We start from the raw sequence: 21,734 nt of genomic DNA, 5'->3' as shown, positions 1-21,734 counted from the left end.
CAACGAAGACACAACACAGCCAAATATTAAATAAATTTATATTAAAAAAATATATTGACAAGGGACTTCCCTGGTGGTCCAGTGGTTAAGACTCTGCACTTCCACGGCACGGAGCGTGGCTTGGATCCCTGGTTGGGGAACTAAGATCCTGCATGCCGGGCGGTGCCGCCAAAAAGTTAAAATAAAAAAAAAATAAAATATTGACAAGTTACTGAAAAAAAGCCAAAACCTTTCAAATACTGAGTAGACCCAGCAATACAGGACCGTGGTTCATGAATAAATGGCAAATAAAACTTTAAAAATAGTAGTGACCATTTATTATCTACTTTGTCATACACTTTCATGTATATTATTTATTTCTTTAACATAACTAAAAACATAGATAACGCTTGTGGTTAAAAATTCAACAACATATAAGCATGTAGAGTAAAAAGTGAAAGCTGTATTTTTTTCCTCTCCCAACCCCACAGCCCCTGCCCAGGTGTTGCCCCCAATTCCGAGTTTAGGGTATATTCTTCCAGATATAAATGAATAGACAGACATATCTCCAAGCTTATTCGTATATATCAGATTAGCTCCATTTTACAGATGAGGAAAGTGCAGCACAGAAAAGTTGTAGTATTCATCCAAGACCACAGAGCTGATAAGTACTCGAGCTGAGATTCAAACCCAGCTCGTCTGATTCCTAAATCAGCGCATTCCTTCCGCTATGCCCCGTGTGTAAAATTTTATGGATGAAGAAACCGAGGCTCACAGAGGACCCTGTGCAGTCAGAACCACATGGTTCACAGCCCACCTCGGGAGAGGCAGGGGTGACTGGGCTTGCACGGGAGGCTGCGTGGAGGAGAGGGCCTTGACCAACGCGGATCTGGGGTCGGGTGGGACCATCTCGGCCCAGCAACGCCCAGATCTGGGGCCCGGGGCTTGTCCACGCCGCTCGGGTACAGGCACCACCCAGCCCCTTGGCGCCACTCGCGGCCGCCTGGCCTGGGCAGGCGCAGCGCTGGCACCGCCCACTCGGAGCCGGTCTGGAGGCCGGAGTCCGGGAGTCCCGAGCCCCAGCCGGGCCTTGGGACAGCCCGGGAGCGATGGCTCCCTCCGAACCGGGCTGGGACCCCCTCGGCTTCGCCCCCTCGAGCCGTTGGCGGGTGCCGGGCTGGGGTGGCCAAGGCCCAAAGCCCGGGGTGGGTGGCCCTGGCGGGCAAGGGGTTCGGGGTGGGCCGCCGGGACCCGGGGGCCGGCTCGGGACGCGGGCTGGGCGCGTGGCGGGCGGGCGGGCGGAGCGGGGGGCGGGACGAGGGCGGAGCCGCGGCCGGAGGCGGCAGTGTCCGGAGCCGGGCTCAGGGGCAGCCGTGGCCGCCGCGGAGCAAGGCTGCCTGGAGAGAGCGCCCGGGCGCAGAGGGGTTAACGGGCCGCCGGGGCCGAGCAGAGCAGGTACAGATCTTCCCTGGGACCCCCGGCCCCGGCCGCCCTCTCTCCCCGGTCCCGTTAGACCCCCCGCCCTGCGCGCACGCGCCGTCCCCGTTCCCTGCGCCCCGCGGTCGCGCCCCAGCCACGACCCCAGCCCCAGCTCTTATAGCCTCGAAAGTCCCTGGGGTCGAATTCCTGGGGAGGGGGTTCTGATTCCTTGGAACTCTGGCCCCCATCACTCGGGCGGAGAATCAGCCAAAATTCCTACGAAGTCACAGAGTAAAATTGGAAAACGTAGCCAGGACCTCCCGGCACACGCCCGGCGCCTCCTGCCCTCCTCTAGATGGGTGCTCCTGGAAGATGTGTTTCCCCCATCCCCCAACCCCGCCACTCTCTTCTGTCCTGGAGTTGGGGGACAGGGACACTATGAGGGACGCATGTGGGTGCCCTTGATCCAGCTCAGCCTGACGACTAGAAAGGAAAGATGCCTGTTGGGATGGGCCTCCAGGACCCAGGAGTGGAGGGCACAAGGAGGACCAAGGAGTTCTCATCCAAGATAGGGACTCTCCAGCCAGCCCTGGAGCCTGCTGTGGGGCGCCCTGCCCCGCAGCACCACCCATTTCCCAGAGGTGGGTCCCCTGGGGGTGAAGGGGTTAGTTCTGCCCAGGTCTCTCTTCCTTGATCTTCACTGGCCAGTGTGGAGGTGTGGCCGGGAGGAGCCCAGGTTTGTCTAGACCAGAGTCAGCCTGGCCCAAGAGTGACCACTTCTGACCTCTCCTTTCTTCATCCTGGGCAGTGAGACACACCAGATGAGGAACATGAGAAGGGGTGAAAACCACAAATGTGTATCTGTTTCTGTAGGGGTGGAGGGGGAGTGTCGGCCCCCTGCCCAGCTATGCAGGGGGTGGGGTAGGACTTTTCCAGAGAGGGAGCCAGGCCTGGCCCTGGCCCCAAGAGCTCACGCCACCCCACCCCTTACTTCTCCAGGGAACTGCCAAAGCCAAACCCAGCTCAGGACAGGATTATGTGTACTGGGTAGACCCATGGAGAAAGAGGTAGCAGAGAGAAGCAGAGGCAGAGAGGGAGTAGAGAGGGGACCCGGACCCGGCAGCAAGAAGTGGCAGTGATCATCACCCCATCTCTCCTTTCCTTCAACCTCCAGTAACAGAGTCAGGCAGAGAGCTGAAGTTTTGGGTGGAACGTTGGCCCTTCTCTGGAGCCCCTACCCGCCCCCCCCATCAGGGTGGAGTTGCTGACCTCAGTGGTCAGCCCAGCCAAGGGAAGGAGCTGCCATCAGCAACCCCCTTCCCAACCCCAAGCAGCTGAGGAGACCCTGCAGCTCAGGCTCAACCACTGTGATCCCTCCCTTAACTTCCCAAGTCCTGGGGTCTCAGGGAGGGAAGTGGGGCTGAGAGTTGCTACCCCCAAGCACATTCCTGCCCTTCTCTCTGTCATTTTCCTGCCCCTGAGCTGGCCCACCTCGGCATTAGCTCCTTGGATTCCTCTCCCGGGTGCCTTTCAGATCCAACAGAAACATTTTTTTTTTTCCTGGAAAGCAGAACTCCGAGCAGCATGAAGAGTGGGGGTGGGAAGGGCTCATTGTGAGCAGGAAGGGGCTGGAGGGCAAGGGGAGCGATGGGAGAGTCAGGCTTAGACCAAGGGAGGGTTCCAAGCTCCACTTCCCCAAGGATCAAGTTTAGCCTTCAGGAGGACTTCCTGGCTCTTCAGAAGATAGACCGTGCATGATTGGGGAGCAACGGCATCTCTAGCTGCATATCCCCTTCCCAGGTTTCCCTAGCCCATCAGAGTCTTGCCTGAAGTAAGGCCTCATTGATCTAATGCTGGACGCTGGCCCCTAGAGAGAGGTTAAATCTCAGTGGGAAAAATCACCTGCTTCTCTAGAGATTAAACCATCAGCCCATTTAGTTTATCCCTTGACTGGGAAGTGTTTGAGGCAGGCAGAGATGTGCCTGAGCGTTCCAGAAGGAGCTTTATTAGCTAAGAGGGGAAGAAAAAGCTGGGAATCAGGTAGGAAACGGAAAGCCCAAGGGGCTTCCAGTCAGCAGCTCAGAGGGGGTGTCTGGTAAGTCCTCACTGAGCCTCCCTCCTCAGCTTTCCAGGACCTCTGGGAGGGCAGGAGGGAGAGCCAGATGAAAACCATCTTAAGAAAGATGCGTGTGCCTGAGCTGGCCTAGAGACAGTTCCTAGTTAGGACAGGGAGCTGAGAAGTTCCTGCAGTTGAGGAGGGGGACTGAGCCTGAGTTGGGAGGCTGAAGGCAGACCACCACCCCTCCAGCCTGGGCGGATGGACAAGGGCAGTGTGCCTTCTCCCTCCCTCCCTCAGGATCAAAAAGGGGTGGGCCAGTCTTCACCCATCCATTCTCACTCTGAGGTGTCCTTCTGAGGAGTCATCCCTCCCAACCCCCAGCTTTCTGGAGACTGGACCAGGCTTCGGTCCCTGCAGAGCGCATCCCCCACCCCACGCCCAGATGCCGGAGTAGAGTTGACTTCCGGTCCCCTCCTCCCTGGCCCTGGGGGCCATCAAGGGAGGAGAGATGGAGAAGTGGGCGGGCAGGTAAGAGGTGGGGCGGCCCTGGAGGAGGGATGGCTGGGTCTCCGGTCTCTGGAAGGGAGAGAAAGGAGCTCTGGGGGAGGCTGGGGGAAGTGATGAGTAACTTCTGATCTCTGAGCAGCTGGCATCAGGATGTGCGGCGCCTCCTTGGGGTGAGGGCTGTGTCGTAACACCTCCTCCGGCTCCTGTCTGACACCTTCACTCCTGCCTTTGGTTTGCAGGCCCCGGATGTGTCTGATGCTGCTTCTGTTCCTCCCTCAGCTCTGCCTGGATCAGGAGGTGAGCCAGGGACTAGAGACTACGATCCTTTCCTCTCCCTGCCTCCCGGCTTCCCGCAATCTCCAGGCCGCGTCTGCATTTTCCACAGCCTCTGATAAGCCGCAGCCCCTTTCTCTCACACTTGGCCCTCCCAGCCTCCCTAACTCCCTAACTCCTCGCTAAATCACTTCAAGTCCCACCTCTGCTACTGAATGGGACCTTGGGCCAGTCACTACTGCCCCAAGCCTCCAGCGTTGGACTAGATATTCTGTACAGTTCCGTCGAAAATCATTCTAATTTTGGCTGAACTTTTTGTCTACACAGGTGTTGTCTGGGCACTCTCTTCAGACACCTCCCGAGGAGAACCAGGGCCCTGAGGGTGTCTGGGGTCCTTGGGACCAGTGGGCCTCTTGCTCCCAGCCCTGCGGGGTTGGGGTGCAGCGCAGGAGCCGGGCGTGTCAGCTCCCTACAGCTCAACTCCACCAGGGCCTGCCCCTCCCACCCCGGCCCCCAAGACATCCAGAAGCCCTGTTCCCCCGGGGTCAAGGCACCAGACCTCATACTTCCCGAGAAACCCTTCCCCTGTACAGGCCACCACCTCGGGGAAGAGGTGGCCCCCTTCGAGGTCCTGCTTCTCATTTAGGGAGAGAAGAGGCCCAGGAGATTCAAGGAGCCAGGAGGTGAGGGGTGGGGCTTTGAGGGAAGAGGCGGGGCCTTGGGCAAGGGGCAGAGCTAGGGATGAAGGAAAGGGGAGCAAAGGATCCAGGGTTTATAAAGGCTTATCTTTGGTGCTGGGGAGTCGCCTGGGGAGCCAGGCTCCGAAGTAGCCAGCACTGTGACCCCACGTCTGCTACACTTTCTCAGGTCCCGGGTTCGAGACCCCATCAAGCCAGGAATGTTTGGTTATGGGAGAGTGCCCTTTGCTTTGCCGCTCCATCGGAACCGCAGGCACCCCAGGAGACCACTCAGCTCTGAGCTCTCGCAGACCTCAGATCTTCCATCCCTGACTCCAAGAACAGAGCCATCTTCTGCAAACCACACCCCGCAAACTGAACTCCCTCCTACTGAACCGTCTGCCCACACCCCGTCCCCCCCAGGAGAACCCCCAAGCCCCGAAGCTGCTCAGACAGAGGTGCCCTCTAGAACCAGGCCTGCCCTCACATGGCCCCACCCCAGAGCCCAGGCCTCTGGCACAGAGCCCTCCTTGTTCCCTCCATCCCCAGGAGAAGGTAGCTCCTTTCACATGTCCCCTCAGCCAAGAAGGCCAAGTTCCCAGGGTTGGGCCGGTCCCCGGCTGGCAGAGAGACACCCTAATCCTTTCCTTTCTGTCCCTTGGAGCCGAGGCCAGCAGAGCCAGGAGCACTGGAGACCTGGGGGGAATCTTCACGGGTCCCTCACGGAGTCTGCCCCTCACTACCCAGATGGCTGGTTGCCTCTGCTGAGTGCTGGCCCCCATTCCAGCCCCCTCTGGAGCCTCTTTGCTCCCAGTAGCCCTGTCCCAAGATGTTCTGGGGAGAGTGAGCAGCTGAGAGCCTGCAGCCAAGCGGTGAGTTCCTTCTTGGACCCCTCCCCAGACTTCCAATTCTGCTTCCCTGACCCTGAGCCTGGGTCCTCAGCCTGTCAGATCTGGACCTGAGGGAGAAGGGCCTTGGCATCTGACCTCTTCAGGGTAGGGACCTTGGAGCTCTTCCATAGACCTGACCTGCCTCCTTATCCCCCCAATCCAGCCCTGACCCACACCCCCATTTTCCTCCCCAGCTTTGACTCCTCTGTATCCCCCACCTCAGCCCTGCCCCCCTGAGCAGCCAGATCCCCGGGCCCTGCAGTGTGCAGCCTTTGACTCCCAGGAGTTCATGGGTCAGCTGTACCAGTGGGAGCCCTTCACAGAAGGTGAGGTTTCTAGCCCACTCCCTGGACAGGGTGGCTGGAGATTGGGGGATGATGGGGAGGGAGACACTCAGCCCCTCTTTTTCTTCTCTGTAGGCTCTTGTATTTCTTCTGTGTCATATTGTCTTCCTTATTTCCCAGGGCTGGGGAGAGAGACAGAACAGGACCAGAAAGGGCTGGGGGTTTCAGACAGAGCCCTAGCTGTCAGATGGCGGTGTATGGTCAGCAGAGGGGTCAGGCTAGGAGAAGGGATGTGTCCAGAGGTGCCCTTTGGCTGGTCTTCTCTGGGAAGAAGCCCAACCCAGGAGGTGGGATGGATGTGACATGAGCAGGGCATGGTCAGAGAGATCCTGCCCAGTGGTGACAGCTCAGTGGAGGTGCCCCATGGATCCTGGACAGTGTTGTATCACTTTCTCCCAAGTTACCATCCGTTTGATTTTCAGCCTGTGTCACCTTGATACCAAGACAAGCCCTCATGAGCTCTGAACTCACATAATCATAGTTTCAAGTATCTGTCCTCTCTCAGAGCTCACAACCCCTTTTCTGGTCTTAGTGACCTCAATTGATCTGACCCAACTTTTGTGTGACCCTCAAACTGACCTTTCAGAGTACAGAATTGTCATGTTCCCTTCATCCACAGTGACCTCGGCAACCTCAGGATGCCCTATTGCTAATATAAGGCAAGCCAAGCCGCTCTCAGGGCCCTGGGTTCTTTCTCAGTTAACCTCCTGCCCGGGACCCCAGCTAACCACCCTTCTACCCTGTCTCTTAGTTCAGGGTTCCCAGCGCTGTGAACTGAACTGCCGTCCCCGTGGCTTCCGCTTCTATGTCCGTCACACCGAAAAGGTCCAGGACGGGACCCTGTGTCAGCCTGGAGCCCCAGACATCTGTGTGGCCGGACGCTGTCTGGTGAGGGAGGACGGGGTGTGCACATGGGGAGAGAGGCGATGTTAATAACTGCCACAGGCACACACACAGAGTCTCCTTGCTCATCATCACAATGGCAAAACACCAGACTCAGGTTGCAGAGAGGAAAGTTCTTACCTGCCAAGCAGGGCTGAGCAGAGTCAAGAGTCGAACTCCTTAAGCCCATCCAAGCTTCCCAGAGGCTGGCTGGGAATGGTGGGGCTGACAGAGAAACTACAAGTCTCACTTGTAGTGCAAAGGTCAAGACACGTGGTGAGCCGAAGACTCCAAGACGACCAGGCCAGGGTTGGAGGTGGTGTCTGGCTTCTGGCAGCCCCTGCCTCACTCCGCTTTCCCCTAGAGCCCTGGCTGTGATGGGATCCTCGGCTCGGGCAGGCGTCCAGATGGCTGTGGAGTCTGTGGGGGTGATGATTCTACCTGTCGCCTCATCTCGGGGAACCTCACTGACCGGGGGGGCCCTCTGGGCTATCAGAAAATCCTGTTGATTCCTGCTGGAGCCTCCCGGCTCTGGATCGCCCAGCTCCGGCCCAGCTCCAACTACCTTGGTGAGTCCCTGGATTCCCCGAGTCTTGGTCCCCCGTTCCATTCCTGGCCTATTGGTTCTGCCCTTCACGCCCCCATTCAGCACGGCAAGTGAGCCACCCGGGAAGTCAGGCCTCCCTTCCTCCCTCCCGCGAGGGCACGGGCTATGTGGGGTTCTGTGCTGTCAGGGAAGTGGTGGGAGAGGGGGACAGTATGACTAACCTCGCATGTCCTGATCTGCCACCTCCAGCACTTCGTGGCCCTGGGGGCCGGTCCATCATTAATGGAAACTGGGCTGTAGATCCCCCTGGGTCCTACGCTGCCGGCGGGACTGTCTTCCGGTACAGCCGTCCTCCTCGAGAGGAGGGCGTGGGGGAAAGTCTGTCTGCGGAAGGCCCCACGACCCAGCCTGTGGATGTCTACGTGAGTGAGGGGCCTGCACCTGGGCCGGAGGTGGAGGCCGCCCCGCTGCCTCTCCTCTGAGGGGAAAGCTGTGGGTCTCAAGATGGGCAGAAGGCTAGTGGATGCCCCCCTGGCCACCCCCAAACATTCATTACCTTCTCTTTTTCTCCCCAGATGATCTTTCAGGAGGAAAACCCAGGTGTTTTCTACCAGTATGTCATCTCTTCACCTCCTCCAAACCTTGAGAACCCCACCCCAGAGCCCCGGCTCCCCCAACTCCAGCCTGGTAAGACTTTGATCTCCAGACCTAAAAGGAGGTGGGGAGAGGCTGAGGGGAGCTCGAGGCAATGGGGATGCGTCTAATTTGTCTACCCGACTCTCCCTGCGCAGAGGTTTTGAGGGGAGAGCCCCCACCTGCTTCAGTACCCCGCCCTGCCCGCACCCCAGGCACCCTCCAGCGTCAGGTGCGGATCCCCCAGATGCCTGCCCCGCCCCACCCCAGGACACCCCTGGGGTCTCCAGCCGGATACTGGAAACGGGTGGGACACTCTGAGTGCTCGGCATCCTGTGGAAAAGGTGAGACTTCACCCACCAGCCTGTATTCCTGGCACCCTCAGCCCAGATGCCCAGCTTGGCACTCCTAACCCCATACCCTGGATTGTGGGTCCACACCTTGACTCTGTGCCGAATCGGACTTCAGTGCCTGGGACCCCGCTGACACTGGATGCCGAGCTATCCTGCCTCCCCTGGCTTCCCTTTTATCCCTTTCAGGTGTCTGGCGCCCTGTCTTCCTCTGCATTTCTCGTGAGTCAGGAGAGGAACTGGATGAACGCAGCTGTGCCGTGGGCACCAGGCCCCCAGCCTCCCAGGAACCCTGCCACGGGCCCCCGTGCCCACCGTAGTGAGTGCGCCCCACGGGAGGGTTAGGGTCCTGGGGACACGACGGTTGCTCCGGGGAAACACATCCTCGCCCCCATAGGATCTCACCTGGACTCTGCACTCAACACAAGATCTCCTGGCTTCAGAGAGATGTTATTCAGTGAGAAAGGCTGACATTCCATAGACAACAAGGAAACCCTGAGCCCCACAAGGGATCCCAGACTCCAAATATGCCCACTCTCCTCTGAGGGGTCCCCACCCCCAGTCTGTCGTCCCCTTCCCCAAACATGGCAGCCCCACACATCTCTGTTTTTGCCCTCTGTGTCTCTGTCCCTTCCCCTCCCTGCCCACGCCCATAGCTGGGAGGCCGGCGAGTGGACGTCCTGCAGCCGCTCCTGTGGCCCCGGCACCCAGCACCGTCAGCTGCGCTGCCGGCAGGAGTTTGGGGGCGGCGGCTCGTCGGTGCCCCTGGAGCGCTGCGGACATCTGCCCCGGCCCAACATCACCCAGCCGTGCCAGCTGCGCCTCTGCGGCCGCTGGGAGGTCCGCTCCCCCTGGAGCCAGGTGAGTGGTCCCAGGCAAGGAAGCTCTTGGAGCGGGAAGATCCTGGAGGCATGGGCACCAGTGAGCTAGAGCAGTGGTTTTTCCAACTCCGTTCTAATCAGCAGAAACTTTTACAAATGAGATCTCATGTAGAACCTCCATCTGTAAGTCTGCGAAGAGACGGAACCGGGGCTTGGGGGCCCAGAGCCCCATACTCAGCCTGCTCCTCAGCCCACGAAGCCCTGTAACCGCTGAGCCAGGCATCAAAGGCACATCCTGGTTCAGAGGCCCCAGAGCTGGAGGCTGGTGAGGCAGCGGGGGAAGCCCAGGCCTGAATGCCCCTCGTCCCCTCAGTGCTCTGTGCGGTGCGGGCGCGGCCAGAGGAGCCGACAGGTCCGCTGCGTCGGCAGCAACGGTGATGAAGTGAGCGAGCAGGAGTGCGTCTCAGGCCCCCCGCGGCCCCCCAGCAGAGAGGCCTGTGACATGGGGCCCTGCACCACAGCCTGGTTCCACAGCGACTGGAGCTCCAAGGTGGGCCCCACACCCCCTCAGCCGAGCCCCACGCCCCTGGTACCCCCCACCCAGGACACCCTCCCGGGGCCTTTCCAGCACAGTTGCATAACGTTGATTGAGCAAGCACCTGCCGTCTGCTAGACACTGCTGATGCTGGGGACTCAGAGAAAAACTTACGCTGACATCCTGACCCCTGCCTGGCAAAGTTTCCCCATATCTGGCTGGTACCCCTGGGGCATTCCCTAACTCCCGGATCCGGGATGTGTCTGTCCTCAGCCCCCTCCCCTTCCTCTACTTGTCACTCCAGCCTCCCTTCACACTCTGCTTCCCAACAGTGCTCAGCTGAGTGTGGGACGGGAATCCAGCGACGTTCTGTCATCTGCCTCGGGAGTGGGGAGACCCATGGGGAGGGCCAGGAGGAAGCAGGGGCAGGAGCCACTGAGCAGACCTGTGCTCCAGGAAGCCGCCCCCCTGACATGCGTGCCTGCAGCTTGGGGCCCTGTGAGGTGACGTGGTGCTGGTACACGGGGCCCTGGGCAGAGGTGAGCTGAGAGCCTGGGAGGGGGCCCGTCGGTGGGATTCCCTGGGGGGAGGTCGGAGTAATCCTGCTCTCCCTTCCCGTCTTCTCCATCAGTGCTCCTCAGAATGTGGCTCTGGCACGCAGCGTAGAGACATCATCTGTGTGTCCAAACTGGGGACTGAGTTCAATGTGACTTCTCCTAGCAACTGTTCCCACCTGCCCAGGCCCCCTGCCCTGCAGCCCTGTCAGGGGCAGGACTGCCAAGACCGATGGTTTTCTACACCCTGGAGTCCGGTGAGTGCCTGGCACCCTTGCCCGCTCAGCATGGACTTCCAGGGGAGGGGAGGCGTCCCTCCTTGTACCTCCCTCTGCCCCAGGCTAAAGCCAGCGGCAGTTTAACTTGTCTCATTTCCTAGACCAGGAGGACAGGTGGGCCCCCTCCACGTGGGGTTTCATAATGCTCCAGGATAGCCCCCCAACTCTTTTCAGAGGAGGAGGAGGCCTGGGGTTCAGGAGGAGCCTGGGGCACAGCAAAGGTCTGATTTGATAGCTGGGGTCTCCCCAGTGTTCTCGCTCCTGCCAGGGGGGCATGCAGACAAGGGAGGTCCAGTGCCTGACTGCCAACCAGACCCTCAGCATCCGATGTCCTCCTCACCTGCGGCCCTCCAGGAAACGATCCTGTAACAGCCAACCCTGCAGCCAACGCCCCGGTAAAGAGCTCCCTCTCCCCAGTCCCCAGCAGAGCGGGGTCAGCTGAAGTGTGGGTGGAGATTAGGAAGGACGAGTGGGAGTGGGCAACACACCTCCAGCAGGATGGATCTTGGTGACTTCTTGTGCCCAATGGCCTCCTCTGTCTCCAGATGATCAATGCAAGGACAGCTCTCCACATTGCCCCCTGGTGGTGCAGGCCCGGCTCTGCGTCTATCCCTACTACACAGCTACCTGTTGCCGCTCTTGCGCCCATGTCTTGGAGCGGTCTCCCCCGGAGCCCGCCTGAAATGGGTCCAGGAGACCCTCTCCTCGTGGTTTTTTCATGCCACCATCAGTCACCTGTCAATCAGCCCACTCTGTACCCTCTGGCTCTCTAGCCTGTCCTGGTCTCACTAGGGACGTCCCCCAGGGTGGTCGAAGGTGGCAAGATGACGGACAGTAACTGTCAAGACGTGTGGTTGGGTCTGTGCGGTGGTGTGATGGTGTGTGTGCACATATGCCCCCAGATGTGTATATGGGCCTGTGTGGATGTGTGTGCGCCCATAAACCTGTATCACTTCTCAAAAAGAAGTTACACAGACTGAGAAGGAACCGGGAGAGGGGACGATGCCTGTTTCTGTCAGAGTTTTCTAGGCTGAAAGGAAAGCAAGTTTGCAACTCTTTGGGAATCCGAGCTACTTAGAGTCTGGCCTTCCCATTAATCCCAACTTTGTGTCCTCAACCTCATTTCTTCTGTTCAGGCCACACATCATCTAAACCATCCTTTTGTCCTCTGACCCTTTCTCCCCTTACTTAGTCTCTCTATCCCTCCCTCTCATAGTTAGCTAGGGATGGGGTGAGCCATTGCCAATCCTGCTTTTCCCCAGGAAGAGAGACTATCTCCCCAGAGCAGGGACCAGCTGGGCAGAAGATGGCAAAGAGAAAGGTTAGAATAAGACAACCGAGCCCCTGCTCCCGCTCCCCACCTCCTAAAACAGTTCCCACCCCAGAACTAATTTATTTTTTATTAAAGATGATTATGACAAATGAGAAACAGGCTCTTCATTGTCCTCGTGGGAACCCAGCCATACAGGCCACCTAAGCAAGCAGTGTGAGATCAGAATGAAGGGTGGGAAGGGGACTAGTACTTGGAGCCCAGGTGGAGAGAGTTTGGGCCCAGAAAGGCTAATGAATGAGCCCCAGTCACCTGAGACCGGGAGCCTTGGTCAGAGAGGGAGAGGATCCTGGCCGACCTCAGGCCCTGCAGGTTGGTCATTGACCACTAGAGGTCACCACTTCTCCCAGTTTAGGTATGGAGTTGGGCACTTGGGTCCAGAGCTGAAGAAGAAACTGCTTGGCCTATGGTGGGTTTCTTGGTAGGCTGAGTCTTTCTGTAAAGTCTCTTGTAATCTAGTAGCACTTTTTTCCCATCTGGGGCTGAGCTGAATGGCGGCTGCCTTTTCAGGGGTCTTTTTTCCTGTTCCCTTTCTTTGGCCCTGCCTTCCTGCCCCTCTCATCCTTTCTGCTATTACCCATTTCCCTATTAAGCTCTTGGTTTATTGCTTTTTATAGGGTGGGAGGAAAGGAAATGATTCACATCCCACACCCCACACCCCTCTCCCTCAGCAGAAACGGCCGGAGGAGGAGCCTGGCCTGGCTCTAGGGGACTTGGGGGTGGAGTCGAGGGTGGAGTCAAGGAAGTACTGGATGTCCTGCCAAAGACACATTCTTCAGAGATGTCTCACCCTAGTCTCCTCCCTCCTCCCTCCCCCACCCATGTCCACTCTCAAGGTAAATAGCTTGCTAGAGGTGGTGTGAGAGTGGGCAGCCTTTTCCATAACACAGATCCTCTCCCTGACCCCTACAATTCTGAGGTCTGAGTCCAGATCTCCACTTGTGGAAGCCAGACTTCCCAGGGGTCCCCATGCCTAGGAAGAGGGGAAGTGCAATAGAATTGAGCTTCTCTCCCTATTAGAAGCATCCCTCTCCCATCCCTGCACCTCTACAAGTCTGGCCGGGTAAGACCGTAAATAAAGGCCTGCAGAAACAGCTGAACTCAGTGACTACTGTTTCCTGAGCATGCACACCCAGACACCCAGACACTGGGGAGGACCCCAGAGTTGCCTGAGGAGACAGGCCGTCTCTGCTCTGGCAGCTCCCTCACATCATACTGTTGCCTTGGGAAGCAGGCTTTCCCTGGGTTGGAAGTGGCTGAGAAGGAAGACTCCGGACAACATCTTGGGAGGACAGTGCATGAGGAAGGAGGCAAAAGAAAATGGGGGTAAAGGAAAGAAACTGACTTTAGTCCAGGGCGAGGAGTGAGGAAGGGGGTACAAGGAAAGCCCAGTCTTAGTGTCTCTGCTCAGTGTAAAGAGAAGGCGTCAGATGTGTTCCTCTCTTTGGTGAACCCCTAAAGGGATCAAAGACGCGGGGGGATCAGGGAAGTGGGACCTGAGCCCGCCCTGTAGATACTGAGGGCTGAAGGCGGAGCCCTGAGACCGAGGGAGGGGTGTGGTGAATAGCTGGGGCCCTCCCAGTGATTCCTGGAAGCTGAAGGCTGGGCGGTGGCCCCAGCTCAGCTGACTTCCCCGAAGTTCCTCCTCCCTCTTTGGGCCTCTGGGCTGTTGCCGGGCAGGTTTGGAGTTTGGCCTGAGCCTGAGAACCAATCACAGGTGGGGAATGCAGCCACAGCCCCTCTAAGGGCTCCCCCAGCTTCAGTAACTCCCTTCTCTTTCTTTTTTTTTTTTTAGGATACATTTTAACATTTTATTTTTTATTTTTTTAACATCTTTATTGGAGTATAATTGCTTTACAATGGTGTGTTAGTTTCTGCTTCACAACAAACCCTTCCCTTTCTGATAGCCCCCAGCTCCCTCATAGCCTCCAGCCTCTGACTGCTCAGGATGTGGGCTTTCATCTGGGGGGTTGCCCCCTTTCACCTCATTTTAAAGCGACGATTCAGTGCAGCCCCTAAGGATTCTTTTCTCTGGTCACTGAAGTCAGTATTGGGGAAGGGGGTGTCAATGTGAAAGTCTTCAGGAAGGGAAACCTGACCCCAAGCACCCCTTTTCCTGGCCCCTTAGAGGGGAGTAGTGTGGCCAGATGCCTCTTTGATGACCTCCGAAACCCTCTGGAGGGCTGGGAGAGAGGAAGCTGCAACCCAAGGTCAGGGAGATGTGCTGGAGGGGCCCTTAGGTTTGGCGCCCTGGGTGGAATTTAGGGAAGAACTCAGAGGAACTGGACCCCTGAGAATTGAGGTGGGGGTGGGGTGGTGATAGGAACAATCTTGATGTGCACAAGAGAGATCAAGCGTGCAGAAGGCCAGCAAATTGCTAGGGCTTCTCGTTTCTCGGTGTTTGTTGGGGGAAGGCGATTGTGGTTCTGTGTCAGTGGACTTAGGGGTGAACTTGTGAGGTCTCAGTTCAGCTGGGTCAGAATTCCTCTCCCCTCCCCCCTCCCAGTTTCCCCAGGGTGATCACCACCCAATTAAGCTTCAGCCTTCAGACTAAATTTAGCTTCTATACTTCCCCAACCAGGGGCCTCCCTGCAAGCAGGTGCTCACAGCTGCAGGGGTGAGTCTGAGGAGACCAGACCCACACTCTTCACTCATCCAGATTCAACCTCTGTGGTTAACTTAACTAGGAGTGAAGCAGAGCACAGGGCCCCAGGTGCTGACCTACAGCATGAGTGTCTCAACCTGAAGATACCCTCCCTCAGGAGCCCTTTAGGGGAGGATCTAGATAGACCTGGAGGGCGGCAGGAGGGCAGAGGGATGAGAGAACAAAATGCAAGGAGGTCCCTTCCAGATTCTCTCCAACCAGATCCTCTTTCATTTCCTGTTTCCCCTTCTCCCCAGTTTTACAGAGACTTCATTTGAACTTAACACCCTTCCCCCACCAGAGTAAACTGAATCAGAGACCTCTCCTCTCCTTGAAGCATGGGGAATCATGCTAAAGAGTACCTCAATAGTTTGGAGGTGGAGTGGGGGCGTGGGTTCCTGCATTCCCACCCTCTCTCCGACCAGCATCCCTCAAATCCATCATCTCTGGTTCTGGGAGTCAGGTGGGTGGGGAAGTTAGAGCGGAGGGGGCTTATCTGTCACAGGCAGATGATGAAGAGATGTCTGCTTTAAAGGGTGAGAGGCACCTTCTACAGGAAGTAGAAAGCCTCTGGAAAGTACCTAAGACTAAGTCAGTCAACAAGAGAGAGAAACAGTTTGGGTTAACCAAACTAGACAGCACAAATCTTCAATCTGACTTTGGGCTCCTTGACCCTGGAGACTGGGGGAAGCTCTAGAGGGGGGTGTTTCATGGCTGAGGTCAGAAGGTAGAAAGGATTGGAGGGAGGAATGTGCAAAATTAGTCCAAAACAAGGTATGCATGAGTCATAGCAGTCAGATGCTAGGAAACCAATCAGCCACACCAGCTGAAGGGGAGGCGCAGGGATGGCTAGGAACCAGATCAGAGCACTTTCTCAGCGAGCACCAAACAGCTGTCTTTGAATGTCCTGGGAAAGAACTTCAGTATTAGAGGAGAGATGGGTTCAATTTCAGCAATGTCCCAGCTTGGGGTTAGGATGTATGTGTATGTGTTGTACCCCTCTGAGCCTTGCCTGAATCTTTTTAAGAGACAGCTCTACAGAACTTTGAGTGAGGAGGAAAAGAAACTAGGGGTGAGAGGGTGGGGTTGCTCATAAAAAGAAGACTGTGTGTGTCCCTGGGATCCCTAGGCTAACAGGCAAGAGGCCCTGCCCTTGATGGGAGGGGCAGAGTTAATCTGCTCTGGAACCAGACCCCCTCTTTCATCTCTTCCTCCCTCCCCTCACCTACTACTGATTCTTGGTTGCCTGCCTCTTTCATGACATCATAAGACGCCTTTTTAGCTCTAGCAGAGGAGTGCGCAACCTTTTTCTCTTAAGGACCAGCCGTAAATATTTTCGGCTTTGCAGGGCATAGAATCTCTGTTGCAGCTACTTGACTACTGCTGTAGCACAGAAGCAGCCCTACACAATTTGTAAACAAATGGGCATGGCTGTGTTCCAACCAAACTTTATTTATGACACTGAAATCTTAATTTCACATAACTTTAAGGTGTCACCAAATATCTTTTTTCAACCATTTAAAAATGCAAAAACCATTCTTAGCTTTTGAGCCATACAAAAACAGGCAATAGGGCAGATTTGGCTGGCAGGGAGTTTACTTACCCCTGGGATTTCTTCCATCTGGTTGAACTCCCACAATGCCTAGCTGTGGAAAGTCCTGTTTGTGTCCCCTCTGCTTCAAAATACAGCTGTAGACCCTTTTAATTTAACATCCTATCTATTGACATCGGCTTCTTAGTGGTTTCTCCCTGGGAATTCAATGACTTGGACATGGCTGATAGAGTAAATCCTTAAGGGACGTTTCCCGAAATTCCTTAAAGCACTTTGTTTAGTGCTTTAAGGTAAAGCATTTGTATATATTCTCTCTTTGAATCTTCTCAATAATAAGATGGGGGAAGACAATTAAATCCAGTTTACAGGGGAGAAAATTAAGTCTAGTCTTTTAACTTTTTAAATTCTAATTCCTTTGATCTGCTATTCAATTTCATTCCCACAGAGCACCCTTTATCAAAATACTGAGTTCTTTGGGCCACAGTGATCTGGAAGTTGGATGGGATCAAGTGTTTTTGTTGTTTTCAAACGTCTTTCGTGACTTCTCTGCATTTTAGGAAAATCCTGTCTAAATTTCATTTTTCAACTCACAGTTTCAAGGAATTAAAAATCCTTTCAAATATATTCAGTGTTTAGGCCCCAGGAAATAATTAAAATAAATATACATGGTCTTTGTGTAAGGTACACACACTGTCATACAAACATAAGCTTATATATTACTAATTGAGTCACAGTTTTTTTCCCTAGAACAAACTTTATCAAAGTTGTGTATTAATATGTTCTGGACTTAAAAGCAATGCAGCTGCATTTCTTTTTAAAATAACCTATTTCTGGGATTGCTTACCAAATCCTTCTTTTGTATTAGAGGTTTTCTTTCACTCAATAGTACCATGATGGATTGACATATCTATCCATCATGCTTCATGAGGGAGGAAAGGAAGATACAGAACCTCTATCCTGTTTCAGACCTGACCCCAACTATCAAACTTTGAAGTGAGAGAAAGAGGCAAAGAAGCAGGTAACCAACCACTCCCCCACCATTACCAAGCTCCTCTGTACAGCTGTTGTTCCTTAAAGCTGAAAACAAGCCACCTCATTTCAAAACACACACAGACAACCTCATTTCATTTCGACACGAAGTTGTTTCCCTCTTTCTGTTTCTCTACTTTGCCTCACGGAGGATTTCTGAGAAATGAAAATATCACCTCCCACAGTCACAGTCTGCAGTTTTGTTTTTGGGTTTTTTTTTTTTTTTTTTTTTGGTATGATGAAGAGGAGAGACAGGAAAGGCGTACACTGGGCATACAGTATTAACCCAAAGCTTTACAAAGTAAGCAAAATGCCCTTCCCATAGCGCTTCGGCCAAAGTGGGCCCCACCTTACCTTAGATCTGGGCGTTCAGGGTCTAGAGATGGGTGGGAACCACTCCAGGCAACCTCAGGAATAGAGGTGTGAACTGAGGATGGAATGCATGAAAGATCTGGGCATAGAGATTCAGGAATAAAATGTTTATGAAACCAATGTTTCTTAGGGAAAACCCCTACCTCCCCCCCGACCCCAAATCTGAACACCTGAGTCATACCAGCCCTGTAGGGGTGTCTACGAAATGTGTAGGAAAATTTCTGCAACCAGCTCCTCCTATTAGACTAGAAAACGAACTGTTTTTAGGGGCACGGAATTGAAGGCGTTTCTTAATCAAAATAAAGTAGAAAACTCATCTAATTCAGGTAGAAACCCAACAGTTAAATACTCTTTTCCTTGTCTGCTTCCTTGGCTCTTTCCCCCGCACACCTTGTTCCAGAATAACGTCAATAAACATACACATGTGACCACAGAGGGTGGGGGGAGGGGAGACCAAGTGGGGGTGGTGAAATTCTGAATGGAATGCAGCCCCAGCTAGCTAGGGGGCTGGGACTGAGACTTCGGGCCCTGTCTGTGGACTTATACAGGCAGAGAAGCCAAAACAATGAGCTCATGGGCAAGAATGCAGCCTGTGGGGAAGTCTGGGCAGTCAGAGCAAACTAGTTTTTTGAACCAGGATGCGAATAGCTGTAATTGAGTCTCCCACGGGAACAGGATTAGGGAGAGTGGAGCCATCATTCAGTATCTTAGGGTCCAGTTAAATAACTTTTGGGGGCTGTTCTTTATTAAATTCTGTTCTGCAGAGAGCATAGCAGTCTCGGGTCCATGTTCAAAAACCTGGTTCCTTTCCCTGACTATGTGAACTTGGGTGGGTGAAGATGGCTGGTGAGATGTGTGAGCGAACTTAGGTGATGCTCTTAAGACATCTTTATTCAAAGTAGGTCTGCCAAAGCCAGCTCCTACACCAGGATCCAGTGATGGCTATGATCCTTAAGTTGTGTGTGTTCAGGGCTACCACTTTAACAAGACAGAGGAAACGGCCAATACAGTCTATCTTCTTTACTTCCCAAATAAACAGTCCACCCAGCTGTATTTATACCAAATTCAGACTTCTACGACCAAAGAGACATCTTTTTTTTCCTACCAGTGTTTTCCAATACTTTTATATAAGGCCCTAAATGGAAGAAACTGAAGAGACACTACCTTCACTGGCCATGTATGGTGAAGGGGAAGGAAGGCAGGGAGGGAAGATGAAATGAGAAGAAAAAAGATTATCTACACATCTCCCCCTTCTCCTACCCCCCACCAGAGGTTCCTTCTCAGCTCCATGCTTTTGTGCATGTTTCCTACTCATGTTAAGGTCCAACCTCAAATGTTTATTTTGAAGCCTTCTTGACCACCTTCTACTTCCAGAAGTTGTCCCACCCCTTGTCCTATAATATCTTTATTATAGTATTTTGTGTACTGTATCCTAATTATTTTTGTCTGTTATCACTCCTATTAGACTGTGAGCTTTAACTTTGTGCTACAATTGCTTTCTTTCCATGGATTTGTTATGCATAAATTCTTCAGATGTATTTCCTAAAAACGAGGACATTTTCTTATATAACCACAATATAATTAACACACTCAAGAAATTTAACATTGATACAGTACTAACATATTGCCCATATTAAAATTTTCCCAATTGTTCCCAAGTCCTTTATAGCTTTTTTCATCCAGGATCCAATCAAAGATCACCCTGCATTTAGTTGTCATGTTTCTTTGAGTGTTCCCTGGTTGTTGTTTTTTTCCATTCTATACATAAAAGCTTACATCTGCTAACCCCAACCTCCCACTCCACCCTAGTCTTTTTTGATTGCGTTGAGGGTAAGAATTAGTCTTTTCATAACTCCAGCATCCAGAAGTGCATGGTGCATAGTAAGCAGTCCCCTGCCAGGTAATGGACAAATGAAGAAACTCAACAAACATTTGGCTGCCTTGAGCTCATTAAATGTCCCAGTTCATTGAAGTATTGAAACACTCTTAATAAACTAAAGTAACCCCTGAACAGGGGAAGAGGAGAGAAGGCAAAGTGGGTAAGAATACAGAAACCCAACGGCAGAGACAAGCCATGGAAATGGATACTTTGAAGGGGTAAAATCCAGAGTAGTATTCTTGGCCCAAACACATTTCCCAACAGTCAAGAACTATTATTCTATGCAGGTAAAGAAAGGAACTGCAAAAGAAAGACCAGGTATAGCGTGGGAACAAAAGCCTGCCCTATTTTTTTTTTTTTTTTTTTTAACCTCACAAGAATCATTAGTAAAGAACACAGAATTCCCTGAGAGGTCTGTTACATCCGCCTGCAGGCAGATTCCCAACTCCCAACTTTCCACATGCTTCACATAACTAAGATAACACTGTAACAACTTTGAAACTAAAGAAGAGGGACAGAGTTAAGCTTTCAAATCTTGAAACTGAGAAGCCTTTAAAGAGTGTGGGAGGGTTCCAGAAGACAAAGCTCTGTAATCATTGAAAAAGTGGGGCCAAAAAGAACTAGGATAAATTAAGACAGACTCAGCTGATCATCTTGAACTCCAGGAATTAATGGCCTGTGCTCTGGGCATCTGGCTGGAGCCGTGCTACACACCAGTTGTACAAATTATTTCACTTTAACTTTGGTAAAACCCTCCAGCTGTCACAACTGCTTTAAGAAAAATGTTCTGAAACAGTCTGAAGCAAGAGCTAGCACTAAAGTAGCAAAACAGGAACTGAAAGAAAAAGTCTGGTTGTGTCAAATGAGGGGAAGTGTTGATTATTTTGACTCCCTCAGTGACTCATGTTACTGGTTACCATTTGACCCAAGTTTTTAAGGTGTTAAACTGAGGAATATTGCCACAGAAATAGCTTCACATCACAACAGAGCAATGGGAGCAATAGTATTTGCACAGCAGAACTTGACTCTGACCACGATTTGGGCGCTCCTGTCCTGTGCTACTCTCCCTCCACACCTGTTCGGGAGTTCATTTGTACAAAACAGCTTTCTTTGTAATGAGAAAAAACTGCCATCTTCTGGTAGTTAGGCTCCAGAAAAAGAGGGGCTGCCAAACAGAAATGCACAAAACCTGAAGGGGGAAAAGCGCAGAATCCTGTTTGCATGATTAGCATTTGGTGCTCAGGGCTTAAAACCAATATGCAAACCTCATATTTGCACATTTCCATGGTGATTCCCCTCCCTTTCAAGGTAGCTGAAAATAAAGACAGGATAGGGCTTCTGAAATTGACTTGCTTATTCTCACCTCCTTTTTGGGAGGAAAGGGGAAAGGCACTTAAAGATTAGTACCAACAACCTTATGGAAACTTAACTTTGGGTGTTAATTCTTCTAGCTCCTTTACTCACCTCAAAAGGTTGAGTGAGATAGGGAGATACAATAACTGTTGTAGTGAACCCTCTTACCCCCAAGTTATACCAACATTTGGTGACTAAAAGAAATGGGGATGGGGATTATGATTTTTGTATTAAAATATACTGCTGTACTTTTGAACTACTACAAAGTACAACAGTAATACATGTAATTAAAAGCCCGGGACTTCCCTGCTGGTCCAGTGGTGAAGACTGCGCTTCCAATGCAGGGGGTGCAGGTTTGATTCCTGGTCAGGGAACTAAGATCCCACATGCCGTGTGGCGTGGCCAAAAAAATATTTTAAAAAAAGCCCAACAGCTCTAATTTGAATGAAAGAAGGGGTTATTCTGAATGGAACTGACCTTTGCTCTAAGGCAAATCAGTTTTATGGGGCTTTTGCTGGTTAATTCACCTATACCTGTTTGTTCAGCTAACTTCCCTCAGATGCTTGCCTAAGAGGGGGAAGGAAAACAGGCATTGATTAGAAAACACCCGTACCACACCTTGCATTTGAATAAAAGATTTATTATTTTCGTCTCAGGAAAAACAGGAAGTTAGGGAAACACACTACGTTTTACAGCCCACATTAGTTTGTAGTTGGTCCTAACCCTTCCTGGCACAGATGTCAACAGCATTAGCTGTTTTAACCAGAACCAAGATGTTCACCCCCAACAGAATGTACACAGACGACACTAGAGGACTGCAGGGTTTT

At 53.0% G+C, this 21,734-nt stretch overlaps 1 protein-coding gene across 2 annotated transcripts; it reads left to right on the top strand.

Annotated features, from left to right (window-relative positions):
• The first annotated feature begins 1,323 nt into the window (after positions 1-1,323).
• Positions 1,324-20,658, top strand: ADAMTSL4 (ADAMTS like 4). Of its 2 annotated transcripts, XM_082680544.1 has the most exons (19): positions 1,324-1,434; positions 3,755-3,985; positions 4,204-4,261; positions 4,565-4,920; positions 5,105-5,786; positions 6,028-6,130; positions 6,900-7,036; positions 7,395-7,599; positions 7,827-7,999; positions 8,153-8,264; positions 8,369-8,554; positions 8,750-8,879; positions 9,217-9,421; positions 9,755-9,931; positions 10,249-10,455; positions 10,548-10,727; positions 10,999-11,143; positions 17,241-17,292; positions 18,784-20,658. In XM_082680544.1, the coding sequence occupies exons 2-18, from the start codon at positions 3,966-3,968 to the stop codon at positions 17,264-17,266; spliced, it is 3,102 nt and encodes a 1,033-aa protein (XP_082536670.1). In that variant the 5' UTR covers positions 1,324-1,434; positions 3,755-3,965; the 3' UTR covers positions 17,267-17,292; positions 18,784-20,658. The 2 variants fall into 2 exon arrangements, with proteins under 2 accessions (XP_082536670.1, XP_082536669.1); XM_082680543.1 differs by lacking the exons at positions 17,241-17,292; positions 18,784-20,658 and adding an exon at positions 11,294-12,908.
• Positions 20,659-21,734: the final 1,076 nt, after the last annotated feature.

This window comes from Grampus griseus, assembly GCF_964374135.1.
Source record: "Grampus griseus genome assembly, chromosome: 1".
NCBI lineage: Eukaryota > Metazoa > Chordata > Mammalia > Artiodactyla > Delphinidae > Grampus > Grampus griseus.
The sequence above is the reverse complement of the archived record's forward strand: the minus strand, read 5'-3'. Positions and strand labels throughout refer to the sequence as shown.

Excerpts from the sequence above, each read along its gene's own strand:
- ADAMTSL4 (XM_082680543.1), top strand. The coding sequence starts at position 3,966 with ATGGAGAAGTGGGCGGGCAG. Across the intron at positions 7,037-7,394 it reads GTGTGGCCGGACGCTGTCTG|AGCCCTGGCTGTGATGGGAT; the intron begins GTGAGGGAGGAC and ends GCTTTCCCCTAG. Across the intron at positions 11,144-11,293 it reads ACCCTGCAGCCAACGCCCCG|ATGATCAATGCAAGGACAGC; the intron begins GTAAAGAGCTCC and ends CTCTGTCTCCAG.